This window comes from Haematobia irritans, chromosome 3 (assembly GCF_050003625.1).
Source record: "Haematobia irritans isolate KBUSLIRL chromosome 3, ASM5000362v1, whole genome shotgun sequence".
NCBI classification, from domain to species: Eukaryota; Metazoa; Arthropoda; class Insecta; order Diptera; family Muscidae; genus Haematobia; species Haematobia irritans.
Window position 1 is genome coordinate 222,195,232 of NC_134399.1, and position 21,646 is coordinate 222,216,877.

Genomic DNA, 21,646 nt, shown 5'->3' on the forward strand with positions numbered 1-21,646 from the left:
TTTCGTGAGCCTTAATGGCACGCGTTACCATTCGTCTGTATAGTATGGCGGTCGTAGTTGTTGTTTCTTATGATGATGCATTGAGGAATTTACACTGACACTAAAATAAATAGCAATGATTTAAGGAATTTCCGTTTATTTTTATTATCCCTTCAACTACTTAAATGGGATAAAATAAAAAACAATAAATTTGTATATAAAATTCACTTTTAAATGAAGACCAAAAGAGTGTAAGGGTCTTCATTTAAAAGTGAATTTTGAATTATTTTTTTAATACTATATATCAAAATAATTGAATTTATTCAATATGATTTAATTAATTTTATACGGCTTATGTTAATTTAATTTCTTTTTATTTAGATCAATTTAAATTAAATGAAATCTCTGTAAGTTTAATTTAGTTTTTTGTATTAGGAATTTTTGATGAAAAATTTGGGAAATCCATAGGTTTTTGCTAATATAAAACAAGTAAGGAAAGTCTAAAGTCGGGCGGGGCCGACTATTTTATACCCTTCACCACTTTGTAAGTCCACATTTTCGATACCATATCAAATCCGTCCAATGTGTTGGATGCTATATGAATCCATACACATATATTCTGTATATCTGAGCAGATCTGTACAGAGTTCTGCAACACTTATAGATTTTACATTTAAGTCGGCTAATGCGCTGAGGTGGAACACAATGTTAGTAAAAAAATATAGGAAACATTTAAATATGAACCAATTTTGTGGCAACTTCGCAAAAGTGTATTTATGATTTATCGGTCGATAGATGTGTAATAGAGTAGTAGGAAAATTTGAGTCATTTTGATAAGTTTTCGACTTAGCAGTGGCAATTTGATAAGGAAAATGTAGGTATTTCGGCCAGTTTTGCCGAAATAGGAAAACATATATATGGAATCTATATCGAAATCTGAACCGATTACAATCAAATTTCATGTGCATAGTTACTATGTTGAATCTACTCCCTGTGCAAAATTTCACGTAAATCGGATAACAACTTTGACCTCTGTGGTCATATGACGGAAAATTGGGCGAAAGATACATATGGGAGCTATATCAAAATCTGAACCGATTTCAACCAAAATAAACACGCATATGCAGAACCTTAATTCTACTGCCTGTGCAAAGTTTCAAGTTCAATTCTACTTCCTCTGCAAAATTTCACGTAAATCAGAGTAGCACTTTTGCCTCTGTGGGCATATTAGTCCAAATCGGGCGAATGATATATATGGGAGCTATATCTAAATCTGGACCGATTTCAACTAAATTTGGCACAATTAACGATACTATTAAACGTACTCGTTGTGCAAAATTTGAAGCAAATCAGGACAAAACTCTCGCTTTTGGGGCCATATAAGTCCAAATCGGACGAAAGATATATATGGGAGCTATATATAAATCTGAAAAGATTTAGCTGATATTTGGCAGTTTTGACGGGACTGACAAAACATTCAGATGTACAAAATTTGAAGAACGTCGGTTCATAAATACGTTAATTATGATCAAATCAGTGATAACTATATATGCCAGCTATATCTAAATCTGAACCGATTTTTTCCAAAATCAATAGCGATTGTCTTCTACCCGAAGAAATACGTTATGTCAAATTTGAGGACGATCGGACTTAAACTGCGACCTGTACTTTGTGCACAAAATTACATATACAGACAGACGGACGGACAGACAGACAGACAGACAGACGGACATCGCTAAATCGACTCAGAATTTAATTCTAAGCCGATCGGTATACTAAAAGATGGGTCTATGACAATTATTTCTTGGCGTTACATACAAATGCACAAACTTATTATACCCTGTACCACAGTAGTGGTGAAGGGTATAAATATCTCAGGCTTGTTTTAATTTAGATCGATTTAAATTAAATGAAACCTCTGTAAGTTTAATTTATTTTTTTGTATTAGGAATTTTTGATGAAAAATTTGGGAAAACCCAAACGAGGTTTTTGCTAATATAAAAATATCTCAAGCTTGGCAAAAATATAGAATATTATTTAAACAAAAAAAGATCGAATAAAAAACAAAATTACTGAAATTAATATAAAAATATATATATTTTTTTCAAAAGCATGTACATATTTGCTTTATTTCAAAGTTGTTGATATTGACACTAGTGTGAGCTAGCAGAATAGCCACTCCACTTATAACGGCATATCCGGCTAAAACAATCTCTGATGTTGTTTGCAATAATTAAAACCAATAGTATTTGCACTAACCTTTAAAACGGAAATATCTATTAAAAAATCAATTGATTAACTTATATCCCTTATTGAAATAATAAAGGGGACTTTCTTCACGATCATTTGATGACGAATATTTAGAATATTTAGTTTGGCGATTTCATGGCAACTTATATGACCCTTCTGGTCACCATTTCTAATAATTTAATCGACTTTCTCATGGGTAGATCGACCAGAACGAGGTTCATGTTTCACATCACATCAAAACTTCCCAAACTTAAATGAGCGAACTATTTTCGTGCTACACGAACTGATACTACATAGTCTCCGTAAACCTTACAACTCTTAATTGGGGGCTTGAGTGATATTCTTCTCGTTTGCATACAAAAATTTCTCAACATTATTTCAACTTTTGCGAATTTATTATTTTTTTTTTCGTAAAATGAATCTTAAAATGACACCTATCCAACATTTATTAATTTTTTTTTCAATTCATTTATTAAATTTTTTTTCAAATAACCAACATTTTAACATTAATCTCATACAACAAGTTTAAAAATCAAACAAACCATTCTAAATATTTCATATCTAGTCACACAAAAAACTACGATTGCTAATTAACAATTTTGACAAAAGTTTGAATTATTTTTCAAAATTTCTAAACAGGTTTTAACCCAATTCCCACCTGTGTCCGAGTTAGTTAGTTAACCTATTAAAAAGGTGTTATACACAATAGCTTTACACTTGAAGCCACAGCAGCAGCAGCATAATTAAAAATGTATTATGCGTTCTTAACTCTTTGTATTCATTTGCATTCTAATGAGGTTTTGCTTCTATTTTATTCCCCAAATTCTCACAAATGCTTATTTGTGAGAGACATTTATCCCAGACATAAAAATAATGGCAACCCAGACACATTTTAGTGGACTACAAAAAAAAAATCATGAGAAATTATCAGAGAAAATAATAAAAAAAAAAATAATAATAATTACCAAAATTGTAGCGGATCCTTTCTCGGCCTTCCCACAATATAAGCATAAATAAAAAAAGTCATAAATAAAAAAATATTTTTTAGAAATAAAATTAACAAAAAATAATAGAAATAAACCTTGGACAAACGTTTCTATAGAAGTAAAATTTTGACAAAATTTTCTATAGAAATAAAATGATGACAAAATTTTCTATGGAAATAAAATGTTGACAAAATTTTCTATAATAATAAAATGTTGACAAAATTTTCTATAGAAATAAAATTTTGACAAAATAGTCTATAGAAATAAAATTTTGACAAAATTTTCTATAGAAATAAAATTTTGACTAAATTTTCTATAGAAATAAAATTTTGACAAAATTTTCTATAGAAATAAAATTTTATAAAGAAATAAAATTTTCTATAGAAATACAATTTTCTATAGAAATACAATTTTCTAATTATTTTGACAAAATTTTCTATAGAAATAAAATTTTGACAAAATTTTCTATAGAAATAAAATTTTGACAAAATTTTCTATAGAAATAAAATTTTGACAAAATTTTCTATAGAAGTAAAATTTTGACAAAATTTTCTATTGAAATAAAATTTTGACATTATTTTCTATAGAAATAAAATTTTATTGTTGTTTTTGATCTCAGCTTAAAGCCATGCATTGACTAAACTACAAGTGTAGCTTAACCAACAGAGGAAAAGTATGCTTGTCAAATTTATTTGGGCAAAGCCCTATAGACTGCAAGATGGTTGGATGTACAGCTGTTTCGGAATTACCACATTCCTCATCAGCATCCTCTACTTGCAGCAAAACTATCAACCAATTATCAGAATAAATTCGGGTAATTCACTCAACCCAAAGTGAACTACACTTGAACCTCCCGAAAAAGGGTTTGATAGTCGGCTACTGCCTAAACAAAATTTGCCAGCATATCTCTTTTCCTTTGCCAAACTCAAATCATCGATTTGAATGTATTTGGCTGGGTTTGTTTTTGAGCGTGCTTCCTCTATCTTCATTCGTTTTGTTTGTTATTGTTGGCTTCTCTTCAATCGTTATTGTTGTTTTTGATCTCAGCTTAAAGCCATGCCGAAACAGCTGTACATCCAACCATCTTGCAGTCTATAGGGCTTTGTCCAAATAAATTTGACAACCATACTTTTCCTCTGTTGGTTAAGCTACACTTGTAGTTTAGTCAATATTTGGTTTTAAGCAACGATAATAAAAGAGGAAGATGGGAGATTGGTTACTGAGCACATAAAACCATTTACCACATTAGTTTAATACTCGAACCAAACGCGCATACGACAAGTATTGACATAGCATTAAAATGCAAATAAAAAGAAATTAAGAGTACGAAATAAATTTCCATAAAGGGGAAAATGTAATTTTTTTGTTGTTGCCTAAAATTTAACATTGTTTCATTAAGAAAATTACATTTTTCATTTAAAAAATAAAAACGAAAAACAACTAAAAGATTACAAACATGCATTAAACTAATCTGGTAAATGCAACATTTGGTATGACGCAAGCCAGTCTCCTATCTTCCTCTTTTATTATCTTTGGTTTTAAGCTGCAATAAAAAACAACAACAATGCTTAAAGAACAAAACCAACAATAACAAAACAAAAAGAATGGAAATAAAATTTTGACAAAATTGTCCATAGAAATAAAATAATAAAATTTAAACAAAATTTTCTATAGAAATAAAATTTTAAACAAAGTTTCTATAGAAATAAAATTTTGACAAAATCTTCTATAAAAACAAAATTTTGAAAAAAAATCTATAGAAAATTCCCTACTATCGATTTTCCCCTTTTGGTACTTTAATAATAATGACTCTCTAATGTATGCTATTATAGTAAACACCACTTTCAATTTGTAGGCAAAAGTGAAACTATAATTTATACTTAATTATGTGAATGTGTGATGTGTGGAACGTGCATTTTTCCACAAAAATAAAGCTCCATCGAAGACAAGGAAATCTTAGTCCGCCGGAATGGAACAACGGAATGCAGCAACAAACAAACAAATCAAGATACAATGATTATCCCAAATGATAAAATGATCATGATTAGCATCATCATCATCATTATGGAAACACTAATGATCATTGTGAAAGAGAGATAGAGACCCATTTCCAATCTTTCAAAATCTTTGACAAGCCAAAGATGCTCGGAGAAGGAATAAAAAAAATATTTCTCTTTAGGATTCTTAATTCAAAATTCAGGGTGAAATTCTTATTGGAAATCTTTACTGGGCTGAAATTTGAATTTCCGGTTCAACATAATTTCTAAAAACATTCCTTATTATTCTTTACTAAGTGGATCGATATGTATAAATGAATGATCTTTGTTGTGTTTGTCAGGGGGAGTTTTCCTTTTGAATTTCCTTATGGCGTGAAAAAATGAAAAGTTCAAAGTGACTTCATGCATCAAGTTTTGACAGCTCAAATGGTCTTGGGCTTAAATGCACATGCAAGGATGATAGATAGACAGATAGCGAGAATGAGAGGGAGAGGGAGTTAGTGTGTGATTAGGTTTTATTACTGCATGGTGGTGGCTGTTGAATGCCACCAACGCCAATATACATCACCTCTAAGTGTCTGAACAAAAATGGGAAAATAATCCCCAAATTATTTTATTTCCTGACATATGTGGCTCCATTCACTGACAACATTCAATTAGTTTTATTTTTTTGTGTATTTTTTTTTCTCCAATGTCTTAAGTATTTTATTTTGCACCAATACTAGACAGCAATCCGAAAAAAGTCTTAGTTTAAATGAGAAAATTACAAAAATGTCATATGGGGTCAGAGTCAATCGTTGGCGTTATTGTCACTGTCGTGAGTTTGAACGCAAAATTCACTTAATTGGTTTATAATTGGGTAGGAGGGGACCCAAAGCAGAGCAAATCTTCCCCCACGCAATTTTTGTTTTTGTATTTTATTGATTATTAAAGTCAAATTAATTTTTAAACATGTTATAGAAGAAGATTAAATTGTAAACTTATAAAAAACAAAATAAATTTTGTAAGGAAATTAGTGGCATTTACTGGCTAGATTTCTATCGCAATGGATTTTTAGCAACACATTTGTAAATTTTAAAATTTCAATCAAAATTATTTACAATTATAATTTGATAGGTTTTGTAGTATCTGGCCTTTGGAGATTATAGCAAAAAATTATTAGTTTATCAAAATACTATTTTAATAATTTGATTTTTTAAGTTTTATTTTTTTATTACATAAATTGCCAATAATTTTTCATACATAGATTTAAAAAAAAAACAATACAAAATTGCATTTATCAGAATTTTTAGTTTTTTATTCTGTAATATAATGTTCAATGTGTATGTTCCCGAACTTATTAAATATTGCAAAAGATTTGCTGAAATATATTAGGAGAATTGTAAATGTGAAGCAAAATTCTTAACAATTATATTTTGATAGATTTTTTTAATCTCTGACCTTTATAGAATCTAATAAAAAAAAATATCAAAATACTATTTTAATAAGTTGATTTTTATTTTTTTGATCATTACATAAATAGCATACGTGTATGATAATAACAAAAAGCAAACCAATAATTTTTCATAAATAGAATTAGAAACAAAATGCAATCTTGCTTTAAGAGGCAATATATTTTTTTATTTCTATTGATTATTCCACAATTTAATGTTCAATATGTATGTCCCCGAACTTATTAAATAGAATATGTCCCCAAACTTATAACTAAAAATATGACCCCGAACATGAAAATATTTAAATTTTGCATGATTATTCATATGAATGGCTCAACAATTATAAAAATTCCCCGAAATTTTTTTATATAGAAAAAGTTTATTTTGTATCGAAAATTAATTTTGAAATTTGTCATCGTACAGTAAAATACAAAATAAAATGTTTGTCCTGTGTCTGTTCGCAACTCTAATCGAAATGTGTCGAGTTGTTCGATTTATTTGTTTTTATTGCTTTTGTAATCGTGCCATTACCCCCCAAATTTTTTATTATGGGCTTATGTATTTAGTTGAAAACTTCATTTGTTTCATTTAAAGCTTCTTGAAGAAATATTTTGTAACAATAAGATTTTACAAAAATAGACAGAAAGTGTCAACTGAAATGTATATGCTCCTGAAGTAGAACATGTCCCCGAACATGTCAAATAGAATGTATATGGTCCCGAAGTATAACAAGTCCCTGAACTTAAGAACTGGAATGTATTCCCGAACATATGGCCTTTAAAAACTTCCATAGTTTTAAGTTTAAAGTATATGTCCCCGAACATATCAACAAGAATATGTTCCCGTAATTATGTCCCCGAACTTGTCAAATAAAATGTATATGGTTCCGAAGTAGAACATGGCCCCAAACTTAAGAACTGGAATACATTCAAAGTATATGTCCCCCAACATATGGCCTTTAAAACCCCCGTAGTTTTAAGTTTAAAGTATATGTCCCCGAACATATCAACCAGAATATGTTCCCGTACTTATGTCCCCGAACTTTTCAAATAAAATGTATATGGTTCCGAAGTAGAACATGTCCCCAAACTTAAAGTATATGTCCCCGAACATATCAACCAGAATATGTCCCCGTAGTTATGTCCCCGAACTTGTCAAATAAAATATATATGGTCCGGAAGTAGAACATGTCCCCGAACTTAAGAAATGGAATACATTTAAAGTATATGTCCCCGATTATATCAACTAAAATATATAGTTGTGAACGTTAAAAGATGTTTTAATTTAAAATGTAAATTCCTACAAATGGCCAAACCTCTAATTGTATTGTTTCCCTTTGGAAATTTTGTTGAATATATCGTAAACATACCACAAAGTTTAAATTTCAAGTCATATGTCTAAAAATTTTTTATTCTTATCTACATTTAAAAATTTTCACTTACATCCTTACGATTTTGTATTGCGTTACAAATCACATGAAAACGCACAATTATTTTTTCTTACTGTCATTGACATTTACTCCAGTTAAACATCATGCACAAAGGCTATTCAAATCGGTTTATATAGACATATAAAGCCTTTAATTTTGAACTGATAAACAATTGACAGTAACCCATCGTAGTTATAGGCGGGAATTGAAACAATTTCATTGTAATTCCATTTTCTCCATTCATGATAAGCGTGGGAGTATTTTATAAATTAACAAACAAAAAAACTCTCTTACGTTTATCAATAAAAACACTTTTGTTTTCTTTCAAACAAATACAAAGCGGATAAATTGTTATCGATTTCAAATTAGTTTAACCATGCCACCACTATCCCAAGGAAAACAGTGTGGTTAACAGTTCTATTGTGTATTTTTGGGGGTTTTTGTCAATAAATTAGATTTAAACTGCGTTTGTTTGTCAGTGTTACAAAAAACAATATATGTAGGCATTTATTGATACTTAATATTGAATAGAGGTTTTGTTAGTTCACTAACGACTTTTTGAACGTCAACATTTAAACACACCCTAGCAATGTTTTTTATTTTAATAGACATAAAGGCTTCAACGATTTTCATACACAGGTTTAAGCAGAAAAGAAAGGTCAATAATCTAAAAAAAAATGTAAATAAACTTTTCTCCTTTTTTTGTTTAAATGAAGCGTAAAATTTCACCTTTTCGATTCCATATGATACGAAACAAGTGTGGTTAATCACAATGGACTGAATATTTAGTCTAAGTAAGCTCCAACTTAACCTAAGTGTGGTTGTCAACACTGGAGATAAGCGACTTTAACGACATCTATTGACAAAATAAATAAAAAACATTTACACTAACTACATATTATAAAAAGAGTTGGAATAGTTTTGCCTTCAGTTCTTCAGTTCCGACTTTTAATGAAAACATTAGAAAACCATGTTTATTAAAATTTGTTATTCTCTTGTCATTACTAAATGTTTTACATATTTAAGGATGTTTACAACATAGTCAACATATTGTGGGTTGTCTGAAAATGGATATTTGGCCACCATTCAAATTCATACAAAATATATAAAAACACAAATAAAAATAAATAATATATTCCAAGAATATTACTATATTATAGTGCGCAACATATGCGAAACATGGAAAACACATGAGGACCTACACTATATGGCGTGTTGTTTTTTTTTATATGAAACCAAAAAAAATATTTAAATATTTCGCCAATTTTTATACCCACCACCATAAAATGGTGACGGGGGTATAATAAGTTTGTCATTCCGTTTGTAACATATCGAAATATCGATTTCCGACTATATAAAGTATATATATTCTTGATCAGGGAGAAATTCTAAGACGATATAAGCATGTCCGTCTGTCCGTCTGTCTGTCTGTCTGTTGTAATCACGCTACAGCCTTCAATAATGGCGCTAACGTCCCCAAATTTGGCACAGATTAGTTTTTTGTTTGCAGGCAGGTCAAGTTCGAAGATGGGCTATATCGGTCCAAGTTTTGATGTAGTCCCCATATAAACCGACCTCCCGATTTGGGGTCTTGGGCCTATAAAAACCGTAGTTTTTATCAGATTTGCCTGAAATTGGAAATCCAGAGGTATTTTGGGACCAAAAAGAGGTGTGTCGAAAATGGTCCGTATCGGTCCATGTTTTGATATAGCCCCCATATAGACCGATCTCCCGATTTTGCTTCTTGGGCGTTTAGAAACTATATTTACCATCCGATTTGCCTGAAATTGGAAATCTAGAGGTATTGTGGGACTATAAAGAGGTGTGTCGAAAATGGTCCGTATCGGTCCATGTTTTGGTATAGTCCCCATATAGACCGAGCTCCCGATTTTGCTTCTTGCGCGTCTAGAAACAGTATTTTCTATCCGATTTGTATGAAATTGAAAACCTAGAGGTATTTTGGGACCATAAAGTGGTGAGTCGAAAATGGTCCGTATCGGTCCATATTTTGATATAGCCCCCATATAAACCAACCTCCCGATTTGGAGTCTTGGGCCCTAAAAACCGTAGTTTTTATCCAATTTGCCTGACATTGGAAATATAGAGGTATTTGAGGACCATAAAAAGGTGTGCCGAAAATGGTGCCAATCGGTCCATGTTTTGGTATAGCCCCCATATAGACTGATATCCCGATTTTGCTTCTAGGGCTTCTAGAAACTATATTTACAATACGATTTGCCTGAAATTAGAAATCTAGAGGCATTTGAGGACCATAAAAAGGTGTGCCGAAAATGGTGCTCATCGGTCTATGTTTTGATATAGGCCCCATAGAGACTGATCTCCCGATATCGCTTCTTGGGCTTCTAGAAACTATATTTTCTATCCGATTTTCCTGAAATTGAAAATCTAGAGTTCGTTTGGGACCATAAAAAGGTGTGCCGAAAATAGCCCCCATATAGACCGATCTCCCGATTTTGCTTCTTGGGCTTCTAGAAACTATATTTACCACCCGCTTTGCCTGAAATTCTTGAGCTTCTATAAACTGTATTTATTACCCGATTTGCCTGAAATTCGAAATGTAGAGGTATTTTTAGACCACAAATAAGTGTACCGAAATTGAGGTATATCGGTCCATTTTTTGGTATAACCCCCATATAGACTGATCTTCTTGGGCGTCTAGAGACTATGTTTTCTAGCCAATTTGTTTGAAATTCTGGAGGTATTTTAAGATCACAAATATATGAGTAGCAAATGGTACCTATCGGTCTATGTTTTGGTATAGCCCCCATATACACCGATCTCCCGGCTTTATTTCTTGGGCTTCTAGAATCCGTAGTTTTTATCCGATTTGCTGGAAATTAGTAATCTATAATGAAATTTTAGACAAACGAAATTTCCTTTTCTTATAAAGTATTTTCGTTTATTCAACTCTAAAATTCTCTAAAATAGCAGGCGCACTGATCATGAAAATTGCTTCAAACTGAAAGTAAAATTTCCAGATTTTACTCATCGTATTTATTTAAATAATGACGGGAAAATCTGCAGATTTAAGATTTTAAATCAAGGCGTAATTTAATCATATACACGATATGTTTATAATTTCTCTAAAACTCAAACAAAATTGGTTCTCATAAATCTAGAATCTTATCTGGTCTTCATAGGTAGAATCTTTAAAGTTTGCCTTCGGGAGCTGACTGCCTTGGGAGAAGATTTGTCATCAAACCCTTACAATTCTATATATTATCAAGTAACCCACTACGACGAAGACTTTTCAAAGTAAACTATCATATTTAGTTCATGGTGGTGGGTATTTAAAATTCGGCCCGGCCGAATTTACTGCTGTATATACTTGTTATTAAATGACATATGGCCATTATTTCCTCAAATAAGAAATTTCGAAAGAAACACAAGAAGTATATCAATTTTACAATGCTCATAATATGAAAACAAAACAACATCCTAATGATTTTTTAGCATTAAATTAAATCATAAATTTTAACACATTGCTTTGATTTACATACTTGGATTTTAAACTTTGCTACAAATGTTTTTTTTCCATCATTTTAATTTGTAATAATTTTCCACCCACTTTTGCCTTTCTGTACATCTTAACCTCTAAAATTCCTCTCAATGAACTTTACTGCGGTCAACGCCAGCGGTATATCTATTTTCATGAAAAAAAATGTTGCGTGTTTACGATTTTCCGGCATATAAATTATTTGAGAAATATTTAGATTTTGTTTTTTGCATAATTGACATTGATTGATTAATTACTTCAAATATAAAATAAATATTAGTCTAGATTTTTTTTCACATGAATCTCGAATGTTTTTCCTATAAAAAATAATTGTAGAAATCAATTGCAATGGCATGACCATAAATAGAAACATAAATTTGGAGAAATAGAAAAAAATGTTTGCTTTACGGGTAGTCATTTAATTTTATATTATATTTTTTATTTTATATTATATTATTATTTTTTCAATTACATTTCTATATTTTACTTAATTAATTTTATATTTCCCCCTTCATCTCATTCCAGTTAAGTCCTATTTTTGATAAAACCTTCAAAATGCCCGAGTTGGCCAAAAGTCTTATTGTAAAACTTGGTCCAAAGACATTCTTTCGCCTACAGGAGGGTTTCTTTCACAATGACACCATAAATCGCTTCATCATCGAAGGTGAAATGAGTGAATATGAAAAAGTTGAAATTGGTACTGATGCATTTCGTGGAAATAATGGACCATTTCCAGAAATTGTATTTACCAATGTATTTGCCATAATCATTTTGCAGAGAGCTTTTAAACAAAAAGCTTCAGGTGAGAATTTAGCATGAAATATTTTTTATATATTTATGTAATAAATTTAATTTTTGTTTTATACACAGAGAGTTGCAAGGTGAATGTCACAAACAGTAATGATGTTTTATTATTCGAAAATTCTTTTGAGAACACACAAATACGTGGATCTTTTGTGGGCATTAAGGATTTGAGAATATCTGAGAAGGCCTTTAGTTCGGCTCAGGCAAAGGTGAGTGAAACAATAGACAGAGAGAAAAATTTAATAAAAATATTTTTTTTTTTTATAAAATATAATCAATATATGTTTAACTTCTTATATATACTATGGTCCCTTTTTTCTTTCCAGCTTCATATCGAATCCTCAAACATCGATAATATCTATCGTTTCGATGCCTCTATACGAGAAATAAAATTTGTAAAGTGTACCATAGGTACTATAAATCCGGGAGCATTTGATGTCAATAATATACATTCAATAATATTCGAATCATGTCGCATAGATGCCATTAAATCGAGAGCAATTACAGAGAAGGTAAGATTAATAAAAACATAAGCTTCGATATGTAACACTAAAATTATAATAATAGTATGGTCATGGATCATGTTGATATTAAATGTAGAAATGGAATTGAACAATTTTAGATCGCTTAGAACCAAATCCTTACTTTTCTCACAAAATTTATTAGCATACTTTGAGGGGTTTTATATTAATTTTATTTTTTAAACGAAATACTCAGAAAACTGTGAATTTTTCTGAGTCTGTCAAACACAATATAAGAAATGTTGCTTTGCTTTACACAAAAATAGGAAATCGTAAAATTTTATTTCCTTCTGGAAAAACTGATTCCATTGCCTTCAATTCAGTTTTAGTTAATTGTTATTGTCTGTGCTGCGCTAGAAAGTGATTCTCTATTGTATGGTAAATGTGTCCAATTGTAATTTTTTTATCGGATCATGGTCTTCGATCGGAAATCTATTGTACCATAGATGACAAATTAAGAAATTGCTTCAATTTTGTCCAAATTTTACTACTATAGGAAATTTTGTCCAAATTTCATTTCTATAGGAAATATTGTCAAAATGTCATTTCTATAGGAAATTTCGTCAAAATTTTATTTCTATAGGAAATTTTGTCAAAAGTTTTATTTCTGTAAAAAATTTTGTCAAAATTTTGTTTATTTAGAAAATTGTGTCAAAATTTCATTTCTATGGGAAATTTTGTCAAAATTTCATTTCTATAGGAAATTTTGTCAAAATATTGGACACATTTAAATAAACTCTAAACTCAAAACCAAATCTGTTTTTATTACCATGACCTCGAGCCGAACTAAACAAAAATTATTAAAATTAATTTCTATAGGAAATTTTGTCCAAATTTCATTTCTATAGGATATTTTGTCCAAATTTCATTTATATAGGACATTTTTTCAAAATTTTATTTTTATAGGAAATGTTGTCCAATTTTTTTTCTGATAGGAAATTTTGTCAAAATTTCATAGGATTTTTTTTCCATATTTGTATTTCTGTAAAAAATGTTGTCAAAATTTTATTTCTTTAGAAAATTTCGACAAAATTTCATTTCTATAGGAAATTTTGACAAAATTTCATTTCTATAGGAAATTTTGTCAAAATTTCATTTCTATAGGAAATTTTGTCAGAATTTCATTTCTATAGGAAATTTTGTCAAAATTTCATTTCTATAGAAAATTTTGTCAAAATTTCATTTCTATAGGAAATTTTGTCCAAATTTCATTTCTACAGGAAATTTTGTCAAAATTTCATTTCTATAGGAAATTTTGTCAAAATGATTGGAAATTTTGTACAAATTTCATTTCTATAGGAAATTTTGTCAAAATTTCATTTCTATAGGAAATTTCGTAAAAAAATTCATTTCTATAGGAATTTTTGTCCAAATTTCATTACTATAGGATATTTTGTCCAAATTTCATTTCTATAGGAAATTTTGTACAAATTTCATTTCTATAGGAAATTTTGTCAAAATTTCATTCCTATTAGAAATTTTGTCCAAATGTTTATTTCTGTAAAAGAATTTTGTCAAAATTTTATTTCTATAGGACATTTTGTCAAAATGTTATTTCAATAAAAATTTTTGCCAAAATTACATTTCAATAAACATTTTTGTCAAAATTTCATTTCTATAAAAAATTTTGTCCAAATTTAATTTCTATAGAAAATTGAAATATGTCTTTCGTGAAGAAAAATGTTTTGCAAAGATTTCTACCGACTGTGGTAAACGTGCTTACAACGTATAGAATCGGTTCTTTCTAGATTAAGTTTCAGGCCCCTAGATTTTTTTCAAAGGTAATCTAATGAACCTTGAATCAAATATTAATACCGAATTTGTTTATTCAATTTAAATGCTTCAGTATTAGCATTCATTACGACTCCATAAACAATTAATTATTATTAATAATTATTTCAAACAATCAATGCCATTTCAGCTCTATAGTGAATATGTCTCCATAACAGGTGCCACCATAGGCCTTATCGAAAGTGATGCAATTTATGGTAGTGGCATTAAAGAATTGAAAATTACCAACAACAAGTAAGTTTTTAAACCAATAATTGAATTATTAGTAGTCGTATTAAATTCACACCTTGTCTTTTTTTGTTTGACCAGAATCGATACCATTTCCGAGAATGCAATTTACGTGACTTCCATTTATGTCAACATATCGGGCAATAATGTCAAACACCTGGGTAGCAAATGGCTACACGTCAAAGACTGGAGTCGTGTCACAGTGACGGGCAATCAATTTGGTGTCTTTGGTCATATGCTTTTGGAGAGTAGCAAAAATGGTGATAGCTGTGCTTTTGAGGGCAACTCATTGACCAGTCCCCAGGATGGAAGTTTAAATTTCACCAATCCTTATTGTAAAGTACGCGAGATATCTGTCAATAAGGCTTGCCGCTGTGATTTCCAATGGCTGGAACGACTATCGGATCATGATCTTCGATCGGAAATCTATTGTACCATAGATGACAAATTGGGAAATTGCTTCAATGCCACCATTTTAAATTTTCTCAAATATTTCAATGAGGTCTGTGATGATACCAAGACCATATTGGATTGCAAAAATAATAAAAATTTGAAAAAAATTGAGGGACGTTTCTTCACTGCCGAAGAATTGGCAGCCAAGAATCGTGATATTCCCCAACTCATCATAATGATTGGAGGCTCTTTGATTATGATAATCATTTTGGTTTTGTTAATCTTGCTAATATGTCATCTGTGTAAGAGATCGCGGAAGCAAGCTACTAATGATGGATCCCATGGACGTAGCCATGTCCATGAATTTTCATCAGATGAACGTGTAGTGATCAGTCAGTCCCTCCAATTGATACAAAAGAAATATCCAGAAATTTATAAAAAAGTCAATGAACGTATACAGATCATGTATATTGCCGATTTACCCGAAGAGAAATGTGTCAAAACCACTAGTCAAATAGTTAATCTGCTGAATAAGGTTAAAAGTCCCGATGCTGATATTTTGGCCCTTAATCGAGTGCTCACAGAACATTTGCAATCACCACTACCAACAGCCCCACCGGCTGATCAAACTCCAATCTATTCGGAGCCAGGAATGAATGATGATTTCTATACATCGACAACATTTTCTAGTATACCAGGTGATTCGGCGGGTGGGAATGTTCCCGGGCCCGAGCATATATATGCCGAACCTAGTTGTGCCCAACAACCCTTGCTGCCCAATGAATACGCATCACCAGCCGATGGTCATTTGGAATCAATGGATGTCTATACGGAACCCATTAACGAAAGAGGTAATACAACTATGATAAATCTTAGAGGGAATTATGGTACACAGTATTAGGAAGATGCACCACACAAAAAGACCCCCTAGACCTAAAAACACCCACACAATACTGGTTCATGGTAATAAGAACCTGAAACAAAAAAATCCCAAGTAAGTTTTTATGAGCCATCTCTGTTTTTGGTGGAAAGTATAGTTGTTTTTCCATACAATCAGCTTGAAAACAATATTCACTCGAAACCATGAACCATATAACTCTTTGTTTTAATTTTGTAGTAAAGTAGAAAATTGTGTAGTTCCACTTTTTCAAAAGACTATTGACTAGTTTTTCAAAGTATAAAATTCATTCATTTTAAATCTAGAAAAAAATTGTTAATATTCTTGAAATTATTGCATGATAAAAATACTACAGATAGATAGAAGGAATCTAAAAGTGCAAGTTTCTATAATCAAATAGGCGACGGCGATTAACGTGATCTTCTAAGGAGAATAATCAGCATTTTATGGATTTCTAAATAAATTTTGCATGGCCTTCAACGGCCACTAACCGAAGCTCCCCTCTACTTTAGGGGATTTCTAAATTAATTTCTTTAGGGGATTTCTAAATTAATTTCTCATGGCCTTCAACGGCCACTAACCGAAGCTCCCCTCTAATTTAGGGGAAGCTGTCCTATTTCTTAAAATCAATTGTAAAACATCTGCATACTTTTAGGCGCCGATAGATTTATTGACACCACATATTGGAAGAAGAAAACCAGTTCCACAAAAAATGTCAAATGTCATGTCAACAAACATCTACTTTAGGAGTACATACCACGGTTGCCACCGTTAGTAGAATTCAACCAAAAATGGTAGATTTTTTAATGTTTTGGGAGATTTTGCAAAATATTCCTCTCCAACTACGGGCCACTTCACAAATTCTCTATAGAACATTTTGACAAAATTTTCTATAAAAATACAATTTTGACAAAATTTTCTATAGAAATAAAATTTTGCCAAAATTTTCTATAGAAATAAAATTTTGCCAAAATTTTATATAGAAATAAAATTTTGACAAAATTTTCTATAGAAATAAAATTTTGACAAAATTTTCTATAGAAATAAAATTTTGACAAAATTCTTTAATAGAAATAAAATTTTGACAAAATTCTTTAATAGAAATAAAATTTTGACAAAATTATTATAAATAAAAACTTTTATGGGAATAAAATTTTGACAAAACTTTTAATAGAAATAAAATTTTTAAATAATTTGTATAGAAATAAAATTTTGAAAAAATTATCTATAAAAATGAAACTTTGATAAAATTTTTCAAGAAATAACATTTTGGCAATATTATCTATAGAAATAAAATTTTGACAAGATTTTCCATAGAAATAAAAGTTTAAAAAAAAAATTTTCCATAGAAATAAAACTTTGACAAATTTTTCTATAAAAAAAATTTGGTGAAAATCTTTATAGAAATAAAATTTTGACATTTTTATAGAATTAAAATTTTGACAAAATTTTTTATAGAAATAAAATTTTGACAAAATTTTCCATAGAAATAAAATCTTGACAAAATCTTTATAGAAATAAAATATTGACAAAGTTTTCTAAATAATAATTAATCAATAAAAAAAATTTAAATGCCAACAAGAATATTTACATACTAAACGCAGACAAAGGAAACGTTACAGTGGCCATGGAGAAGGAAGAATATAAAGAGAGGATGTTAAAAATAATTAATAAAAGAAAGATCGAATAAAATAAACATATCGAAATAAAATTTTGACAAAATTTTCTATAGAAATAAAATTTTGGCAGCATTTTCTGTAGAAATACAATTTTGACAAAATTATCAAACCTTTTATAGAAATAAAATGTTGACAAAATTTTCTATAGGTTAGGTTAGGTTAGGTGGCAGCCCGATGTACCAGGCTCACTTAGACCATTCAGTCCATTGTGATACCACATTGGTGAACTTCTCTCTTATCACTGAGTGCTGCCCGATTCCATGTTAAGCTCCTTTTTATAGCCGAGTCCGAACGGCGTTCCACATTGCAGTGAAACCACTTAGAGAAGCTTTGAAACCCTCAGAAATGTCACCAGCATTACTGAGGTGGGATAATCCACCGCTGAAAATTTTTTTGGTGTTCGGTCGAAGCAGGAATCGAACCCACGACCTTGTGTATGCAAGGCGGGCCATGCTAACCATTGCACCACGGTGGCTCCCAAAATTTTCTATAGAAATAATATTTTGAAAAAAAAATTCAATCGAAATAATATTTTGACAAAATTTTCTAAGAAATACAATTTTGACAAAATTTTCTATAAAAATAAAATTTCGTCAAAATTTTCTGTAGAAATAAACTTTTGACAAAATTTTCTATAGAGATAATATTTTGAAAAAAATTTCAATCGAAATAATATTTTGACAAAATTTTCTATAGAAATAAAATTTTCACAAAATTTTCTATCGAAAAAATCTTGACAAAATTTTCTATAGAACTAAAATTTTGGCAGCATTTTCTGTAGAAATACAATTTTGACAAAATTTTTATAGAAATAATATTTTGAAAAAAATTTCAAACGAAATAATATTTTGACAAAATTTTCTATAGAAATGCAATGTTGACAAAATTTTCTATCGAAAAAATCTTGACAAAATTTTTATGGAAATAAAATTGGGACAAAATTTTCTATAGAAATAAAATTTTTATACGAATAAAATTTTGACAAAATTTTTAATAGAAATAAAATTTTGACAAAATTTTTAATAGAAATAAAATTTTGAAATAATTTGTATAGAAATAAAATTTTGAAAAAATTATCTATAAAAATGAAACTTTGACAAAATTTTTGTAGAAATAACATTTTGACAAAATTATCTATAGAAATAAAATTTTGACAAAATTTTCTACAGAAATAAAACCTCGACAAAAATGTTATAGAAATAAAATTTTGGCAAAATTATCTATAGAAATAAAGTTTTGGCAAAATTTTCTATAGAAATACAATTTTGACAAAATTTTCAATAGAAATAAAATCTTGACAACATTTTCCATAGAGACAAAATTTTGACAGAATTTTATATAAAAATAAAATTTTGACAAAATTATCTATAAAAATAATATTTTGACAAAATTTTCTGTAGAAATAAAGTTTTGACAACATTTTTCATAGAAAAGAAATGCTAACAAAATGTTCTATAGAAATAAAGTTTTGACAAACTAAGATTTTTTTGTTTGGTAGTTTTTTTGGTAAAATTTTCTCCAAATTTTGGTAGATTATTTTTAGCTCGAATGACAACCGTGGTAGATCCGCCTGCTTCTTTGTAAAATTTCTATTTTTTCTTTTTGATGTTTGTTTTTTATTTCTCGCGAAATTTTCAGATTCTTGGAATATGCCGAAAATTTTATTTTACTTCTTAGAGCTGTCCGCTCTTCACAGTGTCTAATTTTGAGAGATTTCACTGTATCTAATCCTAAAAAAAACTTTAACGGAAACAGTGTTACTTTTTTCCAATTTGTTTATAAAAAGTATAAAACTTTTATAAAAATTTACCAAAAAATCTCTTTAGTAAATTTACCAATAATTTTGGTTGGTAACAATTGTTGCCGTTCCTACAAGGCACACTCATTTAAAAAAAGGGTCACAAAATATAGCAATTTTTTCATATCTACACTAGAAATTTTTTTACATACTTTTGGGCATTACATGTGACCACTATAATGCCTAAAAGTAGTGGTAAAAAATGGAAAATTGTTCAAAAATATATGTGACATGATGGTGACTTATTTGTTAAGACATCATCTGACAAAATAGTAATAATCTGTGAAATCCATTATAAAAATGTTTGAAATTTAATTCTGATTATTTAAATTTCTAGCTAAGGGACTTTGCTAAAACAATTTGTTTGTATTATGTATGATTAAGGATTAAAAACAAAAATCCAGTAAATTTTAGTATATACTTCTTTGCAATTTCATATCTGTACCAATTTACTTTTCTATAGAACACAAACAATTCACATCATTTCTGCTATAACTCCCCTTCAAAACTACTAATACCTCAATAAACCCCAAAAATAAAAAATAATAATAATAATGCAATAACTTTGACTATACTAATTTCATACCTGCCATCATCTATTACAGAAACGAATCTTACCACACCCTATGCTGTAGCCAGACCTCGAACCACATATCAAAGTCCTTATAGACCCATACAATATGCCACGCCCATGAGAACACAATATAGCCATCAACAGCAACAAACGCAACAACGACAACTGCCAGACGTTTTGTCACAACATCATACACAATATCCCAATAATTCAGCCACAAATACAGGGACCCGTATAACATCACCAAATCCCCCAATGTCCTCATCCTCCGTATCCACGCTTTCGAATGTACGACGCATGGCTCAAGATTTACAGGGCAAAAGTAATTTCAATCCCATAGCAAAACCTCGAAATATGCATTTGGTAGCACCACCCACATATACTGCTCCCGATATTAGACATAAACAATTAATCAAAAATCCATCCACCACAGGAGTCGTAGCATCTGGTATTGTTGCCGCCGCCAGAGGTCCAAATGAAGATATCGAATTGGATATGCGTGGTGCTACAGCATTACCCACAGATTCGGGATCAAATCATTCGGGCGGTAGTAATGAAACAGTGCAAATGGATGATGTTATCCAATATGCAGACTCTTAAAATGACCACGACATTGGAAATGCCATTGGGCTTTTTTAGATTAGATTTATTCCTACGATGGGCCAGTCATAGGTTAATGTTATTCCAGTCATCGGTTATTTGTATGTTTACAAAGGCATATGGTCTTTGAATTTCGAAGAAAATTTTACAAAAAGGAGAGATAATTTGCAAAAAAATCTGCAAAATGTATTATTTTGTTCTCGTTAAAAAAAGGGTTCCCGGTAAAGTATAAATTATCCTCTTATGTGCAATAGAATACGAGTAGAAATAGGGTAGGAAAAAATTTTGTTTTTTATAGATTTCTTAAACGAATAAATATTTTTTTAATAAATTTTCTTTTTGATATTTATCTTTGATTGAAAAGTTTGATTTTCATAAAACAAATCGTCGGAATATTTTTTCATTTTAATTTTGGTTTTCAAAAGTTTTGTTTAATCAATTTTCAAAAAATATTTATTCTAATTTTTGGTCATGAAAAATTACCAGGAAAGATTATTTAAAAAAATCTGTATTTTCATTAAGAAATATGTATTGAGTTAGATTTAATTTTTATGAAAAATTAAGTCTATATTTATTTTTAATTTTGCAGAGTTTTTGTTTTGAAAATATAGATTTTTTTACCGGAAAAATATTTTTTAAAATAAATATTCTGTTTGATTGAAGTGACACTAGAATTTGATTTTCATAAAACAAATCGTCGGAATATATTTTTTTTTTTTTTGTTTAATTTTATTTTTTTTTTTAACAAACCAATTTCCAGAGAATATTT

General features: G+C 29.7%; 2 protein-coding genes across 2 annotated transcripts in view; one reads left to right on the forward strand and one right to left on the reverse strand.

Annotated features, from left to right (window-relative positions):
- The window catches only part of be (ben), a 55,528-nt gene extending 34,174 nt beyond the window's left edge, over window positions 1-21,354 (forward strand). Inside the window, exons 2-7 of the mRNA XM_075303122.1 lie at window positions 12,117-12,393; window positions 12,462-12,604; window positions 12,722-12,907; window positions 14,838-14,941; window positions 15,017-16,179; window positions 20,309-21,354. Coding sequence (XP_075159237.1) covers window positions 12,117-12,393; window positions 12,462-12,604; window positions 12,722-12,907; window positions 14,838-14,941; window positions 15,017-16,179; window positions 20,309-20,877 — 2,442 coding nt within the window. The 3' untranslated portion in view covers window positions 20,878-21,354. The remainder of the gene's footprint in view (window positions 1-12,116; window positions 12,394-12,461; window positions 12,605-12,721; window positions 12,908-14,837; window positions 14,942-15,016; window positions 16,180-20,308) is intronic.
- The window catches only part of hiw (MYC binding protein highwire), a 153,735-nt gene that overhangs the window by 62,318 nt on the left and 69,771 nt on the right, over window positions 1-21,646 (reverse strand). The window lies entirely within an intron of this gene.